Source organism: Centruroides sculpturatus, unplaced genomic scaffold (assembly GCF_000671375.1).
Source record: "Centruroides sculpturatus isolate CEXI.00-Female unplaced genomic scaffold, Cexi_2.0 scaffold1754, whole genome shotgun sequence".
Lineage (NCBI taxonomy): Eukaryota > Metazoa > Arthropoda > Arachnida > Scorpiones > Buthidae > Centruroides > Centruroides sculpturatus.
Genome location: NW_019385945.1, coordinates 70,465 through 95,698, shown reverse-complemented (window position 1 = coordinate 95,698; position 25,234 = coordinate 70,465). Strand labels below are relative to the sequence as shown.

The 25,234-nt window shown below is 28.0% G+C and overlaps 1 protein-coding gene across 1 annotated transcript; it reads right to left on the bottom strand.

The window, feature by feature from the left end:
- Nucleotides 1-759: 759 nt before the first annotated feature.
- On the bottom strand, nt 760-23,973 carry LOC111612733 (G protein-coupled receptor kinase 5-like). The gene is made up of 4 exons (XM_023353975.1): nt 23,757-23,973; nt 6,238-6,362; nt 6,078-6,155; nt 760-1,079 (listed from the first exon to the last, which is right to left on the bottom strand). The coding sequence occupies exons 1-4, from the start codon at nt 23,971-23,973 to the stop codon at nt 978-980; spliced, it is 522 nt and encodes a 173-aa protein (XP_023209743.1). The 3' UTR covers nt 760-977.
- Nucleotides 23,974-25,234: the final 1,261 nt, after the last annotated feature.

The following is a 25,234-nucleotide window of genomic DNA, read 5'->3' as shown; positions in this document are numbered from 1 at the left end:
AGAATCAATTTTACTGTTTATAAAGAAAATTCAACAACCACAATTGTAAATGATTGAAGAAAGATGGAGGTACATTTATAAAGACATTAAGTGAGAACTATATGTACTGGTTTCACTTACATCAGAAAAGTGCCTGCAATTAAATTTTAAGTATTTCAAAACACACAAAATGAATACAGTGGAACTTTGCTTAATGAGCAAAACAAATTTGTAGAAAATGACTTGCTTAACGAGCAACGAGGAGAGGAAGTCCCGAATTGTGTGCATGCTCTATCAGTCTGCTAGCATCTTAATGTTGCTTGTGATCACACATTTTTCCAAACTTGTGTTCACACATATTACATATAAACATCAACAACCATAGCCCGTTATATAATAAACATGCCGAACGATATGCCAAATTCTTGGGCTATGTGAAGGCTATAATTAAATATTACAAATTGAATAATAATTGAATAATTTGTGATGCTGCCATCTCGTATTAAATTTAATAATTATAAATAATTTTTAATTTAGATAGATATTTCTGGAATTGGTATCATTAAATTTAATACGAGATGGCATTAATTTCTAATATTTAACTATAGCCTTCACATAGCCCAAGAATTTAGCATATCATTTGGTGTGTTTATCAGACATATTATCTGTGATTTTTTTTTTTTTTGTTGTTTTCTGCAAATCGAATTTGCATTTCAGGTTAGTTCATTCTGTGCTAGAAGAAATGATGATGATGATGATGATGATGATTCATGCTCCTTAACAATATATATTGTATAATTTTCTTTGAATAAATGTTATACATAAAATATTTGAGTATTTTTTTCAGTATGGAATGCAATATCGTATTTTACATTAATTTATATGGGAAAAATTATTTTGCTTAACAAGTGTTTCACATTATGAGCAAGATTCTGGAACGAATTATGCTCATTAAGCGAGGTTCCACTGTATTATTGTTTTAAGTTTATAACCATAACTTACTTGGCACATTCCACAAAAAGTTCTTTTTCGGCTATTTCCAACTTGGATTTACATTTCTCTCGTAAATCCTCATTGACGACATCGACAAATTCATTAGACTGGGGGAAAAAGAAAGTAATCAGAAATACTTTTAAAAAATTTACTATTAAGTAATAAAATTATCAGGAAATATTAAATCTAATAAGCAGTGTCTAGCACAAATAAATAAAAATACATAATATTTTTATTATGTATAAAATAAAATTTTATTCAAATGGGAAACTCCTCATCAATAAAAGAACAACAAAAGCTTTAATAAAAAAAAAAAAAAAAAAAGAATATAGCATGAGAAATTAACAAAGACAAATTTTCAAATTAGAGGGGAAAAAAATGCTTCTAAATTTAAATGAAGAAAACAGCAACTGTGAAACAAAACTGTTAAGTACTAATAATAGAGAGTAGAAGAAGTGGAAGTTATTTCTAAAAATTATAAACAAATAAGAGGTATGTTAGAATTTGAAATGGATAAAATAGTTAATGAGAGCGAGATATAACAAAAATATCATAATTTTAAATTTTCTGTTTAATTTGATGGAATACTCAAAGGAATTCAGTCAATTTCTAGATATAAAATTAGGTATATCTAATAGTTTGATTGAGAGCCTTAATAAATAAAATAAAATAAAACCAATGGTAAAATTTCTGTAGATTTTCAGTATACTAGAAATTTAATTTTAAAAGAGTTTTGGAAAAAGAAAGTATATTCAGATAATGAAAAAATGGGAAAGACAATATTTACTACAGACTTGTGTAAAAGATCAAGGCTGAGGAGACTGAAACTCTAACCAATAATTAGATAGAAAAAATTAAAAGAAAATAAAATATTGTTAAGAGAAAATTACTATATAAAAGACAATAAAATGTTTATGTATGATATGAGTATGGATAAAGTGGTTGAATTAAGTTATTTTTTAAAAAAGAAATAAATACTCCAGAGTTAATAACAAACAGATGAAAGAAGGGAATAAATGAATAATTTGTCAAGATAGAAAAGATGAAGGATATAGTGTTAAAGCTTAAAAAGTAAAAGAATGTAGATAAACAGAATAATACTAGTAATCTAAGAGATAATATCCCCATGAAGACAAATAAGTGGAATGATAAAACTATAGTGACTATTGGATGTTGGAATATTCAGGGTCTACAGGAAAAGCTTTATAGGTGAGCTGTTAAAGAATATGTAAAAAAACCATTATTGTTTTTCAGAGACTTGGATGGTCAAGATGAAGGAAGAAGATAAGTTATATTTAAAACAAGAACATATTGTGTTATTTGGGAATGCTCAGAGAAATAGTTCTCCAGATGCTTGACTGAATCTTCTATTAGTTTTAATATTAGTATTAGTATTAACTTGAAGAGATTGGTATAATAATTGTATATTTTTTCCCTTCAATAGATAAAGCAGCATATTACCAAAAACTCCAGAGCTGTTACACAGTGGGCAATTATTACAAATTTATGGATTTATATGTGGAGATTTTAATGCTTGAATTGGTCAGAATTCAGACAATATATAGAGTCAAGGCCAAACTATATATATATATAGGGAAAATTCTAATTCTAATGTTAACTATATAAGTTTATCTACAGATAATGTGAGATCTGCGATTTTTACGTAGTTGTCGAAAAAAAAATTTGTAAACAACCCCGATGAAAAAAACCGATTGTGACGAGAATTATATCGGAGGTCATCGTTTGTTTTCACAATTAGGTGGGAAAGTTGACACTTAGGTGGCAGGAATGCACTGTCATCGTCAACAAAAGTCGATCACGTGTTAATTTCCCACAACAATGATATAAAAGCTCGAGCTCCTGGAAGCTCAGCGCGATCCAAAGGAAGTTATACTTGTTAATGTGTGCATCTTGTCTCCATACACCAGATGCAATGACTGAAAGGAGAAGACATCAACATATGACAGACCACAACTTCAAATTTCCACACTTATCGCCATACTACAGTTCCTGCATCTACTACAATTTCTACGACCCATTCAACGCATACCATTCATTTCCTCATAGAGGTATTTTTATTTCAGAGCATTGTGAACTCTCTCTCTCTCTCCGAGAATAGGCTTAGCTGCTAAGAGCTACCCCTTTGTATAGTTAACTCATATTTATAGCTATTGTAATTAGGATTAGTTATTCAATAAATGCTTTGTTATTTTGTTAAACCTGTTGCCTGTCATTGAAAGGACGCCTGCCGGCTTACCGACGCACTCCCCACTCGATTTGCCCTCCTAAGCCATCCGATAATCTGAGACTGGTCTTTGCAGACTGTGCTGGGTAAGTGGTCATTAGGGATCGTCCCAGGGACCCTCAGCTTGTCTCACAATAATACTGGAAATGAAGATTGGAAAGCTCTATTGGAATTTGTTCAGGATAATGGTCTGTTTATTTTAAATGGTAGGGTTACTGGTGATATTCCAGTGAAATATACTTTTGCATCACATATTGGTAAGTCAGTAGTAGATTATATTATCTGTTTGGAAGTTTTTACTGATTGCTGTTTAATAATGGAAGTGCTGAAGTTAATGATTTGGACCATTTCCAGTACAGTTAAAATTGATTCGAAGTCTAAATGGGGTAAATGAATGGCAGGAATCTACACTAGACTTAAAATCAGATAGAGGGAAATGTTAACAAACAGTTTTTTTGAGAGAATTTGAAAACATTTCATATGATCTAATATCACGAGATACAGAAAGATCCAATAAATAATTATTATAAATTAGTAACATTATTAGAATCATATCATTATAGATGTTTAAAAAAGTTTAAAGGCTCAAAATTTAAACAAAAATAGTTTGACAATAAGTGTTATTATTATAAACTGAAGAAACAAAATAGTTTGAAACAATTTAGAAAGACAAACTCAGATCAATCGTTCAAAGCATATCTAGAAAATAAAAGAATTTATAGAAATTACGTAAAAGCAAAAAAGATTCACTTAAAAATACTCCTAATTTTAAATATAATTATCATCCAATAGACAAAACTTATTAACAATTATTTATTGTAAATAATCTAAGCAATAATATAAGAAAATTAAAGGATAATACCACTCCAGGTTTTATACTTTAAAACCTGGAGCGGTATTATCCTTTAATTTCCAATTTTGTAATTAAAAATTATTGATGGATATTGTAAATTTCTTGGTTGGACAATTTAATGATTTATACAATATATGAGTAAGATTCCAAGAGACTGGAACAAGGTTGTTCTTTATATGTTATTTAAAAAAAGGGGAGAGTAAATTTCCACAAAATTATAGACCTACAGCATTTCTCTCATGCTTTTGTAAGTTATTCACTTCAGTTTCATTAACCAAGTTTAATGATTGGGTTGAACAGAACAATTATAGAAATCATACTCAATTTGTATTTGTGAAAAAATGGGGGTACTCAGTTGGCCTTATTTGTTTTTATTGCAATTATTTAACTGCAGCTTAGAAAAAACAGACAATGTTACAAATATAACCTCCGAGAATTAGAAAACATTAAAGATGAAAAGTGTATGCATACTTTTTTTTTTAACAGGACAGAGGTTAAAACTATATATAATTTGTATAACTATTTTCAAAGATTATTGTCTTAGAGTAAGGTATTTGTAAGAATATTAAAAATCTAATTGATAATAATTGAAAAGGTGGTTTCTGTTAACATTCAAATAAATAGTTAACCAATTCAATTAATTTATAACATGTTATGTATGAATTAATTTTTAAAATTGAAAGGAAAATGTGTAACGTTATAGTGATTATATAGATTGTAAACCCCAGATGTAATGGGAATAATCCTAGTACAATAAAGTTTATTTGGATTTGTAAATACTAATAATAATTTTTGGTTCTTGTACTGAATGCAAAATTAAGTAATAATTTTCAGAAAAAATAAGAAAATGAAAGCAAGCCTAATTTATAATATGGATATATTCTGTTTTTCACAAAGAAGAATGAAAGAAAACTGGATATTATATGCCTTAGCTGCATAATACAGCTCAAAATATATATTCATTACAGGTTCAAATACTTCTTACATATTTGACAAAACAATCAAACATAATTCTACTATATGATAGATGATGATTCTAAAAGTTCTATAGCTACATAAGAAAATAAATCTTCTGCCATAATATAAGAAATACAGTAATTACAGCATAAACACGAAATTGTCTAATTTACCAAAGTTTAGAAGTTTACGGAATATTTTTACATCAAAATAAATTAACAATAATACAAAACAATAAACTATAGATATATAAATTAAAATTGATTTAATAATATATTTTAAAATTTACAGAAAAATGTTTTTTACTGCTAAGTTGTTGATATTATTTTAAGTTCTTCCATTCCTAAAAATCTAACATTATTTTAAAATTTAACTTTAATTTTGATATTCTAAAATATTTGTACTTAATTCTATTCATATTACAATGTCTTTTGCCTGATGATCATAAATTTATTTATCAAAAATGCTTACTCTTTGTTGTCATATTGTATTATTTATTTATTAAAGTAATATCAAAAGGCAGTTCTTTTCCTATTTTATATCATAATTCTTTGCTGTATATCATTCTTATCTTCTAAACTAAACACACAGATACAACATATATTATTTATATCTCAATGTTATGTTATCCTAATTAATATTAATGTACAGTACATGACTGACTGAGAACCACTTGTTTCATCTCCACTTCTGCACATTTTGAGATTTTAATACTACATTGTTGTTCCGCTTAAAAAATTTGTTATACAGCATGTCTTTACTCAAAACTTACAAAAGTGGAGATAGAACAACGTGGTTCTCATTCACTGATATGATAGAGATATGTTAACATGGGCTACATAATTGCTTATTTTTACAATGGAAAATGATTATATAGTAATTCATAATGCATATACACACATACACACTTTAAAACCTGGAATGGTATTATAATAATGGAAAAGGTGGTTGAAAAAATAAAGCTTTTATGTTGTTAATCACACTGTCCTTACGAAGATTAAGAACTGTTTCAATCTAAAAATGATTAAAACTTTAAAACCAAAAACTCACCTCCGGTATGAGGTATTTATTATAGACTTCCTGAGCAACAGCAGGCCTATCTTCATCCAACTGAACTTCATAATGAACCTATAATTATAAAATTATTTCTTCATTATTCAATTTTTAAAGATATGACAAACTCTAATTATAGAAATTAATAAAATCTTACCACTGCATCTAAGAAATTATTACATTTATTATAATTAGATCTGGTTTCACAAAATTGTCTGAAGAGCAGTCTTCCGATTGGTTGCTGTTCTACGACAAAATTGTATGAAACATCTGCAAAACAAAGAACATCATTTCATTAATTTATAAATTTTAATTATTCAAATCATTAATAGCTTAAGGAAATTTTACTTAAAGCTGGAAAGTTCCTACTCATTATCAAATTTCCAAAGAAAACCTTAATTTTTAAACAACTGAAAATGTAGTATAGGTTTTCTGCTTTTTGGAACCAAATTATCTGGAGAAGCCTGAAAATGTTCATGTAGTGTACATATTACCAAACTGGACAATAGCTTTATATTTCAATTTATAAAGTATTACTGGAAGAAGTATGAAAGATGTGAGTGATCATTGTTAAAAAATGGATATGAGATTAGAGGTTTTACTGTAAATATAGATTAGAAAATTGAATTTTTTAATTATATACTCATTTATTAATATATTTATAGTATATGGATATAAATGAATAAGTAAAATGTAAAATAATAAATGTTTAACTGATAATTTGGGCTGACTTGTCTATTTTCAAATCTTTTACCAAATGCAAGAGTACTGCTTGTAGTTTTTCTTTATCAATATATGTAAAATAAATTATTAAAACTAAAATCAAAATTTTTTGAAAAATTAAATGATAGGACTGCTATTATTTATTTTATTTTTTAATTCATTTATTGTTGTTCAATATCTTTTTTATCCTTATCCTTGACATTATTTAGCATCACATATTCTCACTTTCTTCAAGATTTCTGGTGCTTTTTGTTTCAAATTCATTTCATAGCAAGATGCCTTTTTCCATTCACCAGTTTCTGTGTCTTTTTAATCCAGGCTTAAAATAAAATCATCAAACTATAGACAGAGTAATCAGAATGGCATAATCCATATTGTCTTTAACTTAAATATTCTCATGGTCTCTCAATGCTTAACTTTAATGATCTGGACTGGGAGAATAAGACAAAGCAAGATAACACAACACATGGGAGATATGCCAGGGAGGGAAGTGCATTCCAGGAACACTTCTATGGAAAACTGGCCTATATTTAGGTGTTAAACATATGAAAAAAATTCAAAAAACACAAGTGGCCAGCCCATTGGTGAGGCATGAACTAATGACAACTAAAACTGTCCAGTGGTGTTATCCACTCATGCCAATTCTTGTCACATCATCATATGGCCTGCTCAGCAAAGACTAGTCATTACCTACGTATTCAGTTGTAATATGACATTGTAAAGATAAACAGATCACCAATTTGTTCTTCTATTTGGTACATTAATATATTTTATCATTCCAATTTTTTTTATGATTTAAATATAAATATCTAAGTGAATACATTGCAAACAGATCCTGGAAATAGAAAAATAAAATAATGTGTTTAAATTAATAGATTCATTGATATATAAATTAGTAGTTTAGATCTGTCAATTCTAAAGCAAAAGCATATAAAAATGTACCTATTGTCTGTATAAGCAAAGAAAATTGGTTCCAACATTGTAACACATATACTGAGTTTTGTTAAATTATTTTTTTAAATAAGAGGTACATCTTTTAAGTATTAACTTATTTATTTAAAGTCATACTTTATTCATTGCATGAACAGTACATAAATAATATTATAAACAATCATATATTTTAACTATAAATTTAATAAACAATTCGCATGACTTTGAACTCATAATACATATTTTTAATGTTGCATCCATGAAAACTGTTCCCACTTATATCATTTCCAAAAACTGTGATAAAAACAAAAATAAAGTATATTGATTATACAGGGATATTAATAAATAACATTTTCAATATGATTTCCATCATTTTCAATACATAATTTGATGTGCCATAATTTGTGGACACCATTACCAGTCAGTGTGCTGAAATCGATGGCAATACAGACCTATTTAATCGAGTTCACCTGAATTTTGCAAGGCGCAATAAATAATATTTTCATATTGAAAATGTTATTTATTAATATTAGAATCAAATAAAATTATTTTGTTTTTAAAAGTATGTGTTAATCCTTATGTACCCAGATTTTGTGGACACCCTGTACATTATAAAACTAACATATAGATAAAACCCTACTTTTAACCCATGAGCACATGTAGTAGTGGCAATTTTCTGCTTCTGACATTGTTTTTGATGACCTGACATAATCAAAAATGACATCACGAAAGTCTCTCATGACTGCCACAAGAGGTAACATGACAATCACAGCTATGCATGATGTAATGACATGCAATCTGCATATGACAAATAGCTTGGAGCTGTTATCACCTTCAACAAATTAAATGTTTTTGTGAGTTTATTTCATGCTTGAAAACACAGAAAAATAATTTTCTAGTCCATCTAAAAAACACCTCAGTCCTCTCATTTATTTCCAGCCAAACTTGTTTACATTAATTAGCCCATGCTGTTGCATATTACATTGTTCTGTACACAAAACAGTATCATATAAACTAAATGAACAATTACTTATTGTGATATCACAATGTCAGGCTGCAATTTTTAATTATATTTCAATTTAAAAAATATGCTTTCTGTATCTGGTCTCGATTTTCATCTAAATCCATTCTTGAGAAACTTTTGAATTGAAAACACAACTTCTGGTCCAGACTGGATATTTGTACATATTAACCAAATCTCCAGATCCTATGTCTTTCACACCTAGCCTCAATTTTCATCCATCTAACTGTTTTTGAGATTAAAAANAATTTTCTAAGATAAAAGAAATCATATATGATGCAAATCAAAAATCCATGTCATATATACCAAGTATATCAGGAATACAAAATGAAACTCACTGATTTTGTTAAAATATTTCTGTCTTTATAGAGCTATGATAATGCTCATAAAAGCAAATTAAACAGCAAATTCATGATAAATCCATACAGTGAAGACTGTTTCCAATGACTGGACATGACGGAAGTCAGATGTTTCTAGTTTCTTCTGTTTTTATATTGTGAAATATACCATCTGACTTTTTAATTCAAAATATAATACTATGCCTTATATATTAGCATGTATGCATTGGGTTCATAATATATCAGCAAATTGATTTAATTACTTACATTAAGTAAATTAATCACATATTACTTCTAGTAATCTGAAGTATAATTTATATGCACGACTCTTGTAAGTCCATTTCTTTTCAGTAACTATATAATTATATAACAGTAATTATATATATAATATTGTATTAAGAGGAAATAAAGAAAGATCAGACTTCACATTTCATTTTCAAGAAAATATTTATCACTTAAAATCATCATTATCACTCATCAATTTACTTATAGTTCATACATTGCAACAAGATTGTTTGCCTTACATTTTGAAATTTTCAATGAACCTCAAAAAAGTCATTGAAAATCATGTTGCACAATGATGACTCTGACTTTGCAAACTACAGAACGCAAAACACTTTCTCTACTACAAAGTCACCATTTTTGATTACAGTGCTTCCTAGAGGCAGTAGACAAAAAAATACATATATATATATACAGATGATAGATGAAGCCCAGACATTTACTCTATCAATTAATGTATGGTACAGTACATTGCATACTTCTCAGGTAATAATTAATATAATTATAATAATTCAAAATAAAAGCATTCTTTTTTTGGAAGACCATGTATTTTGTGTTTGAAGATATATGTTCTTTTTATGGTCTAATGCACAACCAAACACCAGTATCCCATATATGCCTATAAGGCCAAAACTTTATCACTAATAAGTGAAATATATACAAGTCACATCCACCAGTAAGCATGATGTGCTAAAGCCAACAATGCAAATGAATATGTTTATGGATAGTGTCTTACTATACGAACAAAGTGACTAAGTCACAACCCATAATCATTTGGCTCTCAATTTGTTAAGTTTATGTTCAAAATTATAAAAATAGTTATAGCAACTGATCCTGCAACTTGATCCTGCTTGATGCTGTTAAGCAGGATCAAGTCAAGGAACAATTAAAGTCATTAAAGCTTTAATATAATTCCTTTAAATTGTTTTTAATACTATAATCATTTCAAATAAATTTGTTAATAATGAAAAATTATTGTTTTAAAACATGAATATCAAAAACATATTTTTTAATTTAAGTGATTTGATGAGAATGAATTTGAATGTGTTTTTCTCAAAGTCAATTGTTTTCACTAAATATGAATGGTTAAAATTATAAATGGCTGCACAATAATATTAAGAAAACAGTTAATCAATCAATAGATATTTCCAGAAAACAAACATCTGTTAAATTATATTATAACAGTAAACTAAAAATAAACTCACTTTTAAGTTGTAGATACAATAATAAATGTATAAAAGTCTTTCTTAATCTTTAACACTTTGACATTATCCTTTCCTTAGAACTATTCTTTTCCACTATGATGAAGTTGAATTATTACAAGAAACCCTTTTAGATTTCTAAAGCAATAAATTAAACTTAATCCAATAGTTAATATTTTAAAAACAAATAGGTGCATAACTGATCTGTTTGATATATAGGTCACAGCAATATGAAACATTCAAAGACAGTGACAAATGATGAAGACATAAATAAAATGTGCTGTAACCACTGAAAGAAAATATATTTAAAAACTACAGTATCATTCTTAATTTTTAACTTTATTTTAGGTAAATATTTTCCATAAGAGAAATGAATGAAATTCCCTATTTTTGTTTTGAAATAACAACTTTTTTGAAAATAACTTTAGGAAAAGTTTTCCAATCAAATCTTAGTACTCAGAATGGATTCAATACCATTTATTATGCAAATGTACATACTCACATATAAATGTAATCAAAAAAGTATCTTGTGAGAGGAAGTAACTTCGAAAGGTTGATACATGTTTTATTTTCCTAGAAATTTCATTTTGGCGGAAAAACGCTAATAAATAAATTGTAACATTTGCACAATATCAAATGGATAAAGATACAACAGGTTACTATATAGTTTGACAAACTTTCAATTAAATTTCCTTCAAATTGTTGCAATTTAGTTTACTAATGCACTTAACAGAGAATAAACCCCCCTTGCTTCTGTTTCCACTAATTACATTCTCCTATATTTGAGATCAATCATTTCAGAATTAAGCATTAATGCTGCTTTAATTGTTGTAATGTCAAACTAAGACACTTAATAACATGGAAGCTCTTCCATATATTATTCTATAAGTTGTAGATAATCAAAATTCATTAGACCAACATTTTAGTATCCAGAAAGTCACTAACAAAATGTACCCATATATATACACATGAGGGTGCAAAAGTAGGTATACAGTTGTTATTATGGAAGAACATACAGGAAAAAACATAGAACCCGCCTTTGTTGCACTTCTCCCTATATAACACACAAATTATTTAACATTTTATTACAGAAATAATAAATTCTTTGTCTTGTAAAACATCAAAAGCAGGAAAAGTTTCTTACAATGTCACTTGTACACAGTTCACGTTGTTTACCATTAAAATACGTTATAAAATCGTCTCATAATTATAGAAAATTATCATAATAAATATCACGTGACGTATTTCTGGATATAATTTTAAATAAAAAGCTTGACTCCGGGAAACGATCCTTTGAACATCACGTAAACGTGAATTATTTATCTGATAAAAATGACCTGTCTACGTCAATTATGGAACACGAAGCTACCGTCAAACTGTTATCAAATTCCAGTACCGTGCCGAAATATACGTATTTTTCGGATTTTTTTCACTCTATAATTTAGTTCCGATGATGGATAACAAGGATTCAACGAACGTTTCACTTAAGATAAATTTAGATTTTATGAAAATATACTGGGAATAAAAACAATGCTGGTTTAAAAATTTGATTCTAATACAATATCTGTAGCTCACGAATAGAATTTCGTTAAAAAAAAATAAACCAGCAACGAGTTGCTCAACTTTCCCGGCAACATTTAAAACTTTGGTGGCGCCATCTGTTATAATATTTTATTAAAATCTTTTTATATTTTTAACTATTATAAAATAGCATAAAGCTTAATTTTGAGGGTAAAAAAAAAACTAAATGCAAATAACCAGTAAAATCGTCATTAAGTCTGACACTAATGGAGATACACACGACCACCTTTATCTCCCCACCCCTTCGACCTATAATCACCGAAATTTAACAGCGTCAATCTCCCTAATAAACAAACCTCCCTGCAAAATTTCAGAAATTTTCGACAAAAAACACACGCGTTATTAAGCTTCAAAAAGGGTGAACAAAATTGTGCCCCCCCACACATCCATACATACAGAAATTTACCCCGAATTTTTTTTTTAACATCTCTCGATGTTTCACAAGGTGTCCTAAATCCAAAAATGTAAAAATCTTGGGGTGGGGTCATTTTTTGCCGAACCGCTATACTTTCCCTCTGTTACTTATAACTGCCGGGAAAGTAAAAAAAGGGGTGGTCAAACAATGAACCATCGCCAATTAACAATTTGAAATTCACGATAGAAGAAAGTTAAATATCTACTGCTTCGAATTGAAAACTTCGATCCAAAGATACCACTACAATAGAGCTTTTCAAATGGCCCACAGAAGACTGCACGTTTTAAATGATATATTAACCCATTTCGTATAAGCAGAATCGTGATCTTCCATAAAATCACAACGTGTTGTAATGTTTTTTTTTTCATTTTTTAGTTTCATAACAAAACTGTGACGTGTTCTAGAACAATGCTTTTCTTACTACAACTCGTAACACGAAAAACAGAATCGTTAATCTTAAAAGAAACTACGGGTTAAATCTAATTTATTCTGCAAATTTTCAGTCTTTTCGAGCTTTTCCGAAAGGAAGAAAAATACGAAAACAATAAGTATACGTGAATGCAATACTGATTTTTGTTTCCGAGAATGAAACGCGAACGTCAAAAAAAAAGTAAAAAAATAAAAAAATCCGGACATAAACTAGAGAGATATTTTTACCGCGAACATGTCCGTGAACTTGTAAAAATTTTTGCTGATGATGCAAAACCTTTCGTGATTTTAATAACTGAATAGTCATTTTAAATTATTATAAAGATCACGAAGACTATTATAAAATACTATAATAAATGCATACAAAAAAACTAATAAAATGAAACATTATTTAAAAGAAGAATTTTAATCTACTTTCGTCTAAAATAAGGAGAAATTTGGATAATTATAATTCCACTTAATTTTAGAAACGATATTTTATCGTATTAAAAATAAAAGTATTAAATCTTTAATTCTTTAAAAACCATAAAATAAAATGGAGTAAAAATAATTGATTTCATTAGAAAAAACTAACCAAAAACATAAAAATTCGAAAGAAAATTAAACTTTAAATAATGATTTTCAGAGTATATTAAAATAAAGTAACACGTACAGGGATTAGAATGAAACAAAACATAAAATAAATGCACACGTACTACTGTACAGTATATACACTGTACATCATAACCTGCGAAATTAGTGAAGAATTTGGACATTTTAATTCATTGTCTACTGTAAAAGTACGAAGCAACAATCTAAAAAATTATATAAAATCACTAATTTATTGACAGAGTAGCAGTTTAGATAAAAAAAAAAATAAACCTAACGAACACACACGCTTAGACAAATAACGATCATTTATACTATAAATAACCGATAATTTTAGAAGAAAACATTAATTTTAGAATAAATATTTAAGTACTGTGCGTATCCCACATTTGCACAAAATGTCAATAATTGTTACTGTTACCAACGTAACAATATTCACGGGGATAGAATCTATAAACGCGTTTATACCGTATTCAAATATGTTCTGGATCGAATTGAAAATTTCCAATTTGTAATTTTAAGGTTAGTTTTTGTATATTTAATATAGTTTAATTAATTTTATTAAATATAGACTGGAAATTTCATGAACGGATAACGAAAGAATTAATGGAAGGACTCATAACAGAACGTCATAGGAACGATGATTTATATATCAATAAAAATAAATAACCTGTATAATTTATAATTTAGTGGGCTTCATAAGATTAATATTAACATCACTCTGTGTAGGATGAATTACTAAGAAGAAGAAAAATTTTTTTTTTAGAAGTTACAGAAAATAAATAAATCAAAAGAATAATTAATTATTACTTAAATATATACTCAAGCGAAATATTAATTCATCAATTATTTTTCTGGTTAACATTTCTATAATATTCCTTTTTAATTAATTAATTAATGAAGTAAGATTTAATTTTACATTGATTTACTGATTAAATAATCGATTATTTTAAGCAATTCTAAGGACTAAATTTTTTCATAATTAAAATATATTGCAATAACAACCGCTAATAACAATACTGTATATAAATCTTAATCATAATTAATTTAAGAACTAGGATTACTGCATAATTTTTACTAGTTCTGTTCCTCATATACTGCTACTAATTAAATCAATATTTCCTATTTCAAACTCCTCATCTTAGTGAAACATTAATTCTAATTTAGTCATAAAATTCCCAAATTAGTTTAATTATTAGATAAGCAATAAACCTAGCTTTTATATTAATTTCTTTTACCAGTCCTATTCCTAGTTTAAAAAATAAAAAATAAAGTTTTTATTGGCAATACTCCTAGTAAAAACATGAATCCTGGTTTAATAATATATCTTTTATATAATAAATACACTACTACAACTATACAATAAGAAATAATTTATAAAGAAACAAAAAAAATAACCGTATGTTTTCGCTCGTCTTTTGCAGTTTAGGTGTAACAAAACTGGCAAATTCTCTCAAAAAATTTATTATTTTACTAATGATAGAGGCACGCCACGTGTCAGGGTTACACTAAAAATATCCTCCAAAAAATGGCTGCAGAAATAAATTGTCAGTTATTACTTTCAGAGCGTCATCTCGCATAAACTTTCCATTATTTTATTCACGCGAAAAAAAAAACTAGAAAGAGATTTCTACATCTAGGAAATCCGCGATTCTTTACGCTTCCATTATAAATATTTCACACGCAACGTGACGAATAAAAAAATATATAAAATAAATAAAATTATGCTTATGAGAAAGTGGGCAAAACGTAAATAAATAAATAAATAAAAATTCAAATTAAAAAAATAACGGCATATTTATGTAAACACACACACACACACAACTGTTTGGCCTTTAGTAAGCCAACGAATGGAATCGACAGGAAAGGGAAGTGAATATGACATAACAGGATTAAACGTTTCTCTCTCTCTCTCTCCCTCCATACCCTTTCCGTTCTAAGTACGGAGTTTCCTGTTGTCTTAATAATGTTATTATAGAAATGCACTTGAAAATCTCGTGTCTGCTTTTAAACTGTTGCAAATAAACAAAGAAATGTGAAAAGAAGCGAAGGAGGATAAAAATCGATATCACGAAAATTTTCTTACTTCTTCGCATCGCCAGACAACCAGACGTACCAATTTCTAGTTTAAAAAAAGATCTACAGATGGGTTTTTACGTTATTTTATTAATTTACTATTATTCTTCTGTTTAAGACACGTGTAATAAAGAAACAAAACTTTTTTTTTCCGTACGTTAAACTGTGTGATAATTAAGAAAAATCTACGAGTTGCGTGTAAGCAGAATCTTTTTACGTACGAAAACAGAAAAAAAATAGAGTTTATTTTTCTTTATTTAAAGTGGTGCAAACACAATTTCCTTTAATACGTGACGTTCTTACAACCAATCGATTCTTCTGTGTCACTCATTTAAACGTAATCTCATTAAATTCTTAAAAATTTAACATTATTTAATCGTAAAATTCATTTTCCCGTGTGACTAGAAAGCGTATTAACTGTAATTATTGGCTTAACGTGTCCTATAATACAAAACTTACAAATTAATAACATGGCAAATATTACAAATGGTTATAAGCTGTGTCTTATTTACTTTACCAGACAAATGGAATCTTAAAAAAAATGGTCGATTTTAACTTTAAAAACTAGTTTATAGTATATTTTCTTGAAAACTAGTCTAAAAATTTCCATTTATCATATTTAACTCCATTAGGAACTCCAATCTCATCCAGATTTTTTCGAAAAATCGACTAGCTTAACGACTGACCATTCTTCAATTTGCTATAAAGTTTAATGATTTTGATCGAATTTAAATTAAACCAAGAAACAGCATCATTCTTGGATATTTTCTTATATAGAAATAACTTTAAAAAATGATAAGAAATCTGGAAAATCGAGATGTAAAGCATAAATCTATTCCAGCTATTTTTCCAATTTGGAAGTCTATATATTGGAATTTACTCGAGATGTTCTTGGAATTTTGAAAACGATATTAAAAGTTAAAAAAAAAAATCAAAACTTTTATTAATTGCAAACTTAAGTTTTCATAAAATTCCAAGTTTGTTTATTAATTAAACAACATACAAAAATAATCTGTGAGTAATGATACAAATATATAAAATTGATAGCTTAATATCTAGTTTATCTACAATGGCAAAGTTTACCTATGACTTAAAATCTAGGAAAACAATTATAATTTTAGTTGTGCTACAACAAAGAAAGATAGGTATGATAAATAATAATCTATTCAACAGATTTTTGTATGTTATACTGTTATATAGTGGATATAGAAATAGCATAATGGCAATAAGAAGTACATTTCTATTTTTCAAGAATGTTCAAAGCTTGCACTTGCAATATTCTTATGTACTGATGCTCAAATATTAACATGAAATTCATTAAAAAAATCAGAGGAAAAAACTTTGCTTTTCTAAATTATCTTATTCATATTCAAGTTTTATTATTAGTAAATTATACTGTTCTATACTATTATGCAGTGATGATAATTATGTAAAACTTTTGGATTAAATTTTTTAAACCATCAGTAATGAATTTTATCATTATGTCACCTGCTTGTGCACCAAGCCAAAAATCTGTTTGCAGGAATGTTGGCTACGATCACTCCTAATAGTAAATTATTAAAAATATTGACAATGAAAAAGTAAGTATTACATTAATATTAAAAAAGCTGTGATGTTCATCAGTACATACAGTTAGAAATATGCAAAATTGTGTAAACAATATTTAAAGCACTAAGTAAATCATTCAATATATAAAGAATAGAAAGAAGCAGCAAAATTGTAACTACATTAAAATTTCACTCTATTGAAAAGTCACTGTATCAAAATTTCACTGTAAGTTATATTGCCTCATGGCATATTATAATTTGCCTCATTAACTAATTTGATAAATAAGAAAACAATAAAAATATGTAATAAAATTGTTTTAGTTTTTCTTAAAGATGATACAATTAATAAGAAAACCTGAGAATCATTAAACATTTAATTATAATTTCATAAGTGATAATAGGTTGCAATAACAAATTTTTAAACTTTAAATACTAAACTGAGATAGAGGATCTTATTTTAAAAAGTAATAATAATAATTTATTATTACTTTTTAAAATAAGATGCTCTATCTCAATTTAATCTCTATAATAAATTATTATTATTATTATTATTATTACAGTAGAACCTCAAAAACTCGGCCTAATGTAGACCGAAGGGTGGCCGAGTTTGTGAAAATGCCGGGTTATCGGGAATGGGGTTAAAAAAATAAGTACGAGTGTTTCCTCAGAAAATACTGTACTGTACTTGTATGTATTGTTTACTTGAGAATATAACAGAGAATAAACTGCCCAAATACCCTTAAACAAANATTAATTTTCATTTTCATGTAGTAAAGGCTCTATGCCTTCATAAAGGACGTACTTTTCCTTTGTTTAAGGGTATTTGGGCAGTTTATTCTCTGTTATATTCTCAAGTAAACAATACATACAAGTACAGTACAGTATTTTCTGAGGAAACACTCGTACTTATTTTTTTAACCCCATTCCCGATAACCCGGCATTTTCACAAACTCGGCCACCCTTCGGTCCACATTAGGCCGAGTTTTCGAGGTTCTACTGTATTATTAAATTATTAAATTTTGTTAAATCTGTTTTTCTCAATATTAAATCAATAAAAATTTGATTAATCATCATATGCTAGCTACCTAAAAATTATTTAATTTAATTAAATCTCATTAAAATAACCAACTTTAAATTTTGAAATGCATGTGATTGTACCTAAATTGTGTAAGATTAGATTTTCACTTTTTTAAATTATTGAATCTTTATCTTATTGAATCATTAATAATGAAAACTTTTCATCTCCAAAACTTCATATTACAAAATGTTTTCATACTGGAAACTAATATACGATTTTATTCTATTGAGTTGAGTGTGAACAAGTAAATAATAATAATAATAATAACAATAATAAAATTACGCAAGAGTCAAATGACCAATTCAGTTAATTTTTCCTGTGTAGAATATTTTTTCTTTATGTGGACTTGAAATGTCATAGCTAAACTGATACTAAATAATAACTGATAAAAATAATTATGAAATAAGCATTTTGTTGATTATGTGCTTGGCATTAAAAGACAGCATATAATTATTAAATGTTTTTACATAATGCAACTATATTAATTTCATATTGTATTCAACAAGATCAAGTTTGACATCTTCCTAAAAATAATATAAATCACAACCACTTTATTACTATTACAGTAGAACCCAATTTTCCAAGGTAATGTAGACTGACGCTACCTTGGATAAAACAAATGACAACAACCATTTTGGATTAAAAATTACAAGTATATAATATTTATATGGCATCATTTTTAAGCCATCTTTTTATACCTTAATTTAATTATACATAAGAAAAATAACTTGTATATCGTTTATCGCATATCTAATACATAAAATAGTTTTAAAAATAATTATTGTAGTTACATATTAATATGTATGGGCTTGTTTCAGATTGAAGTTAAATGATAAAAGGTAACAAAAACAAACCATTTTGCAATAGATGCTAGGGCTTAGATATTCAGGGTTCTACTGTATTACTATTTTACTCAAAACAAACCTCTGTTTTTATCTCATAATTGTGATTTTATATCACATATTATTATATGTTTATTGTAAATATAAAATCTGCTATTCAATTTGTATCTGTAGAATAAATTCTAGAAATTATTATTGTATTGTTTCAAGTTTAAATGGCTTGTACAGCTCTCCCTTAATAGTCCGACAGGTTTGGGACCAAAGGGGTGTTGGATTACCAAAAGTGTCCGAATTACCAAAAATAATTACATATTTTGCATTGTTTTGCTAGCAGTAGCATACAATATTCCCTACTCCAACTGTTCGAACAGAACTGCTCACATAAAACACACGAAATGTGTGTCATCGTGTAAGAATTGGATGGGAAGATTCATGTCGCGACATGCTTCTGTGCAAGCAGACACATAACAGAGATGGGTACCTTGACGGGAGGTGCATCAGACTACTGAGCATGTCGGATTAAAAAACGTCGGACTATCAAGGGAGAGCTGTACTAAACTGATTCCTTAAAAAAAGTTTATAGAAATGATTACATTGAAGCAAAAATTTTCTTTAAATATTAATCTACTTTTCTGACTGATAAATATTCAAAAAATAACTTTTTTAAATTAATGAAAAGTAAAACAAGTTATCAAAATCACTCATTATTATTCTTTCAGTCTCAAAAACTCATAATTAAATTTGTTTTGGATTCATAGTTTTATAAGAAAATTTGGACCTGAAGAAGATTTGAAGAAAGACAAGGATTGAAAACGTTAGTCTGTTTTCTACATACAGGACTTAGAGTTAACAAGGGTTCTCAGGTGTGTAATGTACAGAAATTCCAATCTATAAGGCTCAGATCTTCCTTTTTAGGCTATTAGTCTGTCAATCAGTGATAAAAAATAGTTTTAAGATGACAGAAAATATTTCCTTTACAAATTTTCTTTAAAATACATTTTCCAAATAAGGAATAGACAAATGTACACTTCAGGAACACTTACCTCTTATATAAAAATGACTGATTCTAACGAATTTGTCTTAGTTTTTATTAGCAACTGCTTTTCTAATTGTAAACATTTTTTAATCAATATTTCATAATAAATTCAAACAATCTATATTATATAACTAATATTTATTTGTGAAATGTTTGTACATAAAGAAAAAATCTAAATGAAAATGTAATATAGCTCCTTGTTATATTACTCATTTGAAAATATCACTTTTTTGTCTTTCAAATATAAAAGTGCTTTAGCCAATACTTTTTACAAAATCAGTTGCCATTGAATTTCTACTGGCAAAGAAATATCACCTTATTCCAATCACAGACCTTAAAATTACTTAGTATAAAATGCAACCCACAAATCCAAGTCAGCATGGAGATTGAAAATAGACAAAAGAGGTGGATAGACACATTGTTATATTGTACCCTCTAGTATACTGTTCATTTGGTTTGTCTTCCAACATCCATGATATAACAAGTGGTTACTGTATCATACATTCAGTATACAATTCAATCAGGTTCAAGTTATGGTACTTCTATTTATAATTTCTTTACATAGCCATAAAATGTCTATACATATAATAAAATGTAAATAATAAAATTCATATACATTCATATTTAGATAATTATTCAAAAATTATTCTTGATATTAAATAAAAGTGAGATATGAATCAATTGAAAGATAAACTAAATTTATTAATAATGATGTAGTATTTGTTAATTAATAATCAAATCAATTTAGAATATATTACCATACACTGAACATTTTGAAATTGTGTAATTAATTTTGAAAACAATTATTCTAAAAACAATCAGCATGACAGTATAAATTATCTGAAAATATACTTTATTTGAATACTGTAACCGTAGAAACATATACTAGGTAACTGTCAATTTAACAGCTTCTGTAAAAAAAACCACCAAATGTACAGTACAAGTATGTAAAAATGGGAATTATTTTTGTATTGTGTTGTATTTTAAATTATTTATAATTTGAGTTTAAATCTTGTACTTATATACAAATCTATATAAAATAATAAAAGATAAATATATTTTAAAATATTTTTTCATTAAAGAAGTTTTGTCTTTGATATTGTAACTATGATAGAAATAAAAAGTTTACAATGAAAATCATAAATTTCATCAGAAGGAAGAAAAAACTCTAGAATATTTATTTGTAGTCTTCTCTGCTGTTTCTTAAAGGTCAATGCCATTTAGATTTTTTATGCTTATGTTTTTATGACAGTCTTAAAGTATGGCATTTATTACACTTCTAAAAATATTTTATACCTATGGAAAATGCAATTTAAAAAGAAATTGCCATCAGAACAACAATTATCACATGCATAATGAATGTAACGGAGACTATATAAAAATGTATAATGGATTTATAATGTCCCTGTTTGTGCAGAGAGATAATGAGAAGACTCCTTAGTCTTTTTATATATAATGTAACGATAATTAAAAATTGGCAGTAGTCTACAAATAGTGATGGTCTTTATTTTTTAGTGCTCCTATTCTTATAACAATTTTAAAAAGACCTTTGTTTTAAATTTTTAAACATTAAAAATATTAACATAATTTATATTGTTATTTATCATACAGAATTACTTTCAATAATTTTCACTTCAAGTACAAAGAAAATTAAATTTTAAAAATATTTCATTTTTGAATAAATTTAACCAATACATTATTGAAAAAAGTGCTAAATGCATAGATTAGATTTATTTTTGTAAAACTAAAAACACACAGTAGAATAAAACTTCTTGATTACAAACTGACATTTGTGAAGTTCAAATTCAATGCTGAGTAATGCTAAAGTAGCAAAATTAAAATTTTCTTACATTCAATGTATGATTAAAGCAAGCAGAAAGCAGGAAAAAGGTCATTTATAACCAAATCACACAGAAAAGAGATTTTGATGCACTTCATTCGAATTGGTTCTGTATGACAAATATGGAACCAGTTCAAAACAAGAGTATGAGTTTAAATAGTTTAATTTTTACAAATTAAAAGGATCTTCTTGGATACTTTATTCCTGAAACAAATTAATCTTACTTTTAAATTACAACTTCAGTAGTATTATTATATCATTCTTCCGCACCAGTATTAATAGTCTCACTTTGTTGGGGTTGCTGCTCTTTTCCATATTTGCCATTGTTTTAAAAATTAATGCCTTTCCTGCCACTAATGTTTCCACTTTTAATCTTAACATGGAATCAATCAAAACCGCTAGACTGAACGGTGTTAGATAATATCTAGTAATTCCATTTCATCTCTGTACTATCTTAAGACCATTTACCATTTAACTTTGGTAATTGATAAAAACCAGTGTATTCAGTGGAGACTAGTTATTGCATTAGTATAATTACTTCATTATTAAATTATAAATTCACAAGTATATAAATTTTGTGCATTCAAAAATATTAGTAATCAATACAATCATAAACAATTCTTAGTCTATATTTTTTACAAATGTCTTCACTGTTGACTGATGTCATAATTGCAGAGTTCAAATTGACAATTTATATTCTAAGTTTGTCTGCTTGGGAGACTGACTTCCTTTCTACATCCCATTCATTTGCTTCTTGTTGGAACTGCTGTCTCAAAAAGGTCAAAAGTGAGATAATCACCTGTAAAATTCTTTCCAACCTGGATGACTGACTTTTCTCTTATGTGTCAGATCAACATCTTTTCTTGGTCTCTCACTCCACCAATATCATGATAGAGCAGCCTCCATTCATCCAGGTGTTATGATCCTTCATTCATCCAGTTAGTATGAGCCTTCCCTCTGTCATAACCTCCATTTGCTAATGAGTCCATTACTTGAATGATAAAACAAGAATGAAAAAAGCAAACATACTGCCCTTTGTTCTCTAAGTTCAGGTTTATATATTTATCTATATTGAAATAGTGAATGATTACCTCAGCAGACATTATTCACTTTGCTTATCAGTTTATTCTGGGATAACAATATCCTGACAAATACTGTTTATTATGAAATTATAGATTCATTCGATATACTTGATTCATTTCAAATTTTTTTTTCCTATAAATACCATATTTAACTGCAATGTTTAAAAATATATTTTATTATATATCAGACTTTTTCAATTATATTTAATTATATATAACCATTAAAGTCCAGAGAATCATTTATTGGGTGATATTTGAGTTTGGTCAAGATCTTCCCTTATCAGGTCATCCCACAATTAATGTTGTTTTTTTCAATATCCATGTAATCAATGCCATATGAACTACACCAAGGTTATGATACTAGCACCTAATAGGACAGTTCGTTCTGTACACGTGCACAGAACATGATCAGTTCACAGCAATTTGTATGTCAGTGAAACATGTTTAAACATGGCAATGTTTGAAGAACATATATAGCATGTTATGATCTATAAATTCCATCAGCAACATTCAGCAACCTTAGCAGCACAAAACATTAATGTCATATATGGGCATGGAACCCTTGATGTTTGCAAATGTCAAAGATAGTTTAAAAAATTTTGGGAAGGAAACACAAGCCTTACTGATATGCCACAAGAAGGAAGACCTATTGAGCTGGATAATGACCTTCTGTGAGCAGCTGTTGAGGAGAATCCACTGAAAATGGTTGAAGAATTAGCCACAGCACTCCATTTGATCCTTTCAACCATTCACTGGCATTTGCAGGATCTTGATTGTGTGTCCAAACTGGGAAAATGGATATCCCATGAGTTGACAACTGAGCAGAAACAGCAGCATGTGAATGTTTGCAGTTCTCTATTGACCCATCACAGAAGAGAGCCATTTTTGAACAGAATGGTGACAAAAGATGAAAAATGAACCTTATGTCACAATGTTAAACACAAACACCAGTGGGTACCTAAAGGTGGTATGGTGGACACAGTGGCAAAACAAGATCTTCACCCACAGAAAGTGATGTTGTGTGTTTGGTGGGATATGCATGGTATCATCCATTTCGAATTGTTGCCACCAAATGAGACAATCATGACGGATGTCTACTCACAGCAGTTGGGAACGGCTATGGGCTGCAATGTTGGAGAAATACCCTCAACTGGTCAGTCATAAAGGTGTGCTGATACATGGAGATAACACCAGCCAACACATGGCAAGGAGGACCTACATGAAATTACAAGAATTTCAATGGAGCAAACGGACCTTTCGCCAACAGATTTCCTTTTGTTTTGCAGTCTTCAAAAACATCTTGATGGGAAAACACTGCAAAATGTGGAGGATATGTGGCAAACAGTATCTGAGTTTTTTTATGTCAAAATCTAGAGTTTTCTTTCAGAGAGGAATTCAAGAACTCATTGACAGATAGATGGCAGAGGATTGTGGCATCAGATGGTGATTATTATAATGACTGAGGATTGTGTTCCAGTTATGTTTCCATTCTTTCTTTCATAGTGATGAAAAACGACATTACTTAGGGGATGATCTGATATTTTTAAGACAGACTACGTATGAAGAGTAAAGAAAAATTATCCTTTGATGTAGAACACAATGAATTGCTGTATAGTCATTATTTGTCTTTTTCAATTTGTTTCTACAAATGTTTGAACTGAGAAAATGTTCTGATGCAATATAAAATTATTTTAATTAAACAATCTCAATTGTCATTAAAAGACATATAACTAAACTTTCATAAACAATTTCAATAACTTTCATATTTCAATTATTATTTCCAACACTATTCAACTAAAATGTGAATTCTTCACAATTTACATAAAAAAGTGGATAGAAATTTAGAATACTTATATAGGCCTAAATGATTTGTAAATACAGTTGACCTCCCTATAACACGGTAGATACATTCCGTTCTTTATGAAATTGATGTCCTACGAGTCCTTAAATACATGAGCCAATCACAGCCCGGCACGTATGCAGTTTATGGACTATAGCTGTTTGAAAGGTTTTCTTCCATAAAATTAATCGATTCTAGACTAATTTGACTCAACATTTCCAAAACACGTATAATTTTTTGGGAATAATCCATATAAACTATGCTATAAACAAAAAATTGTAGGATTACTTACCGAGTGTGCACC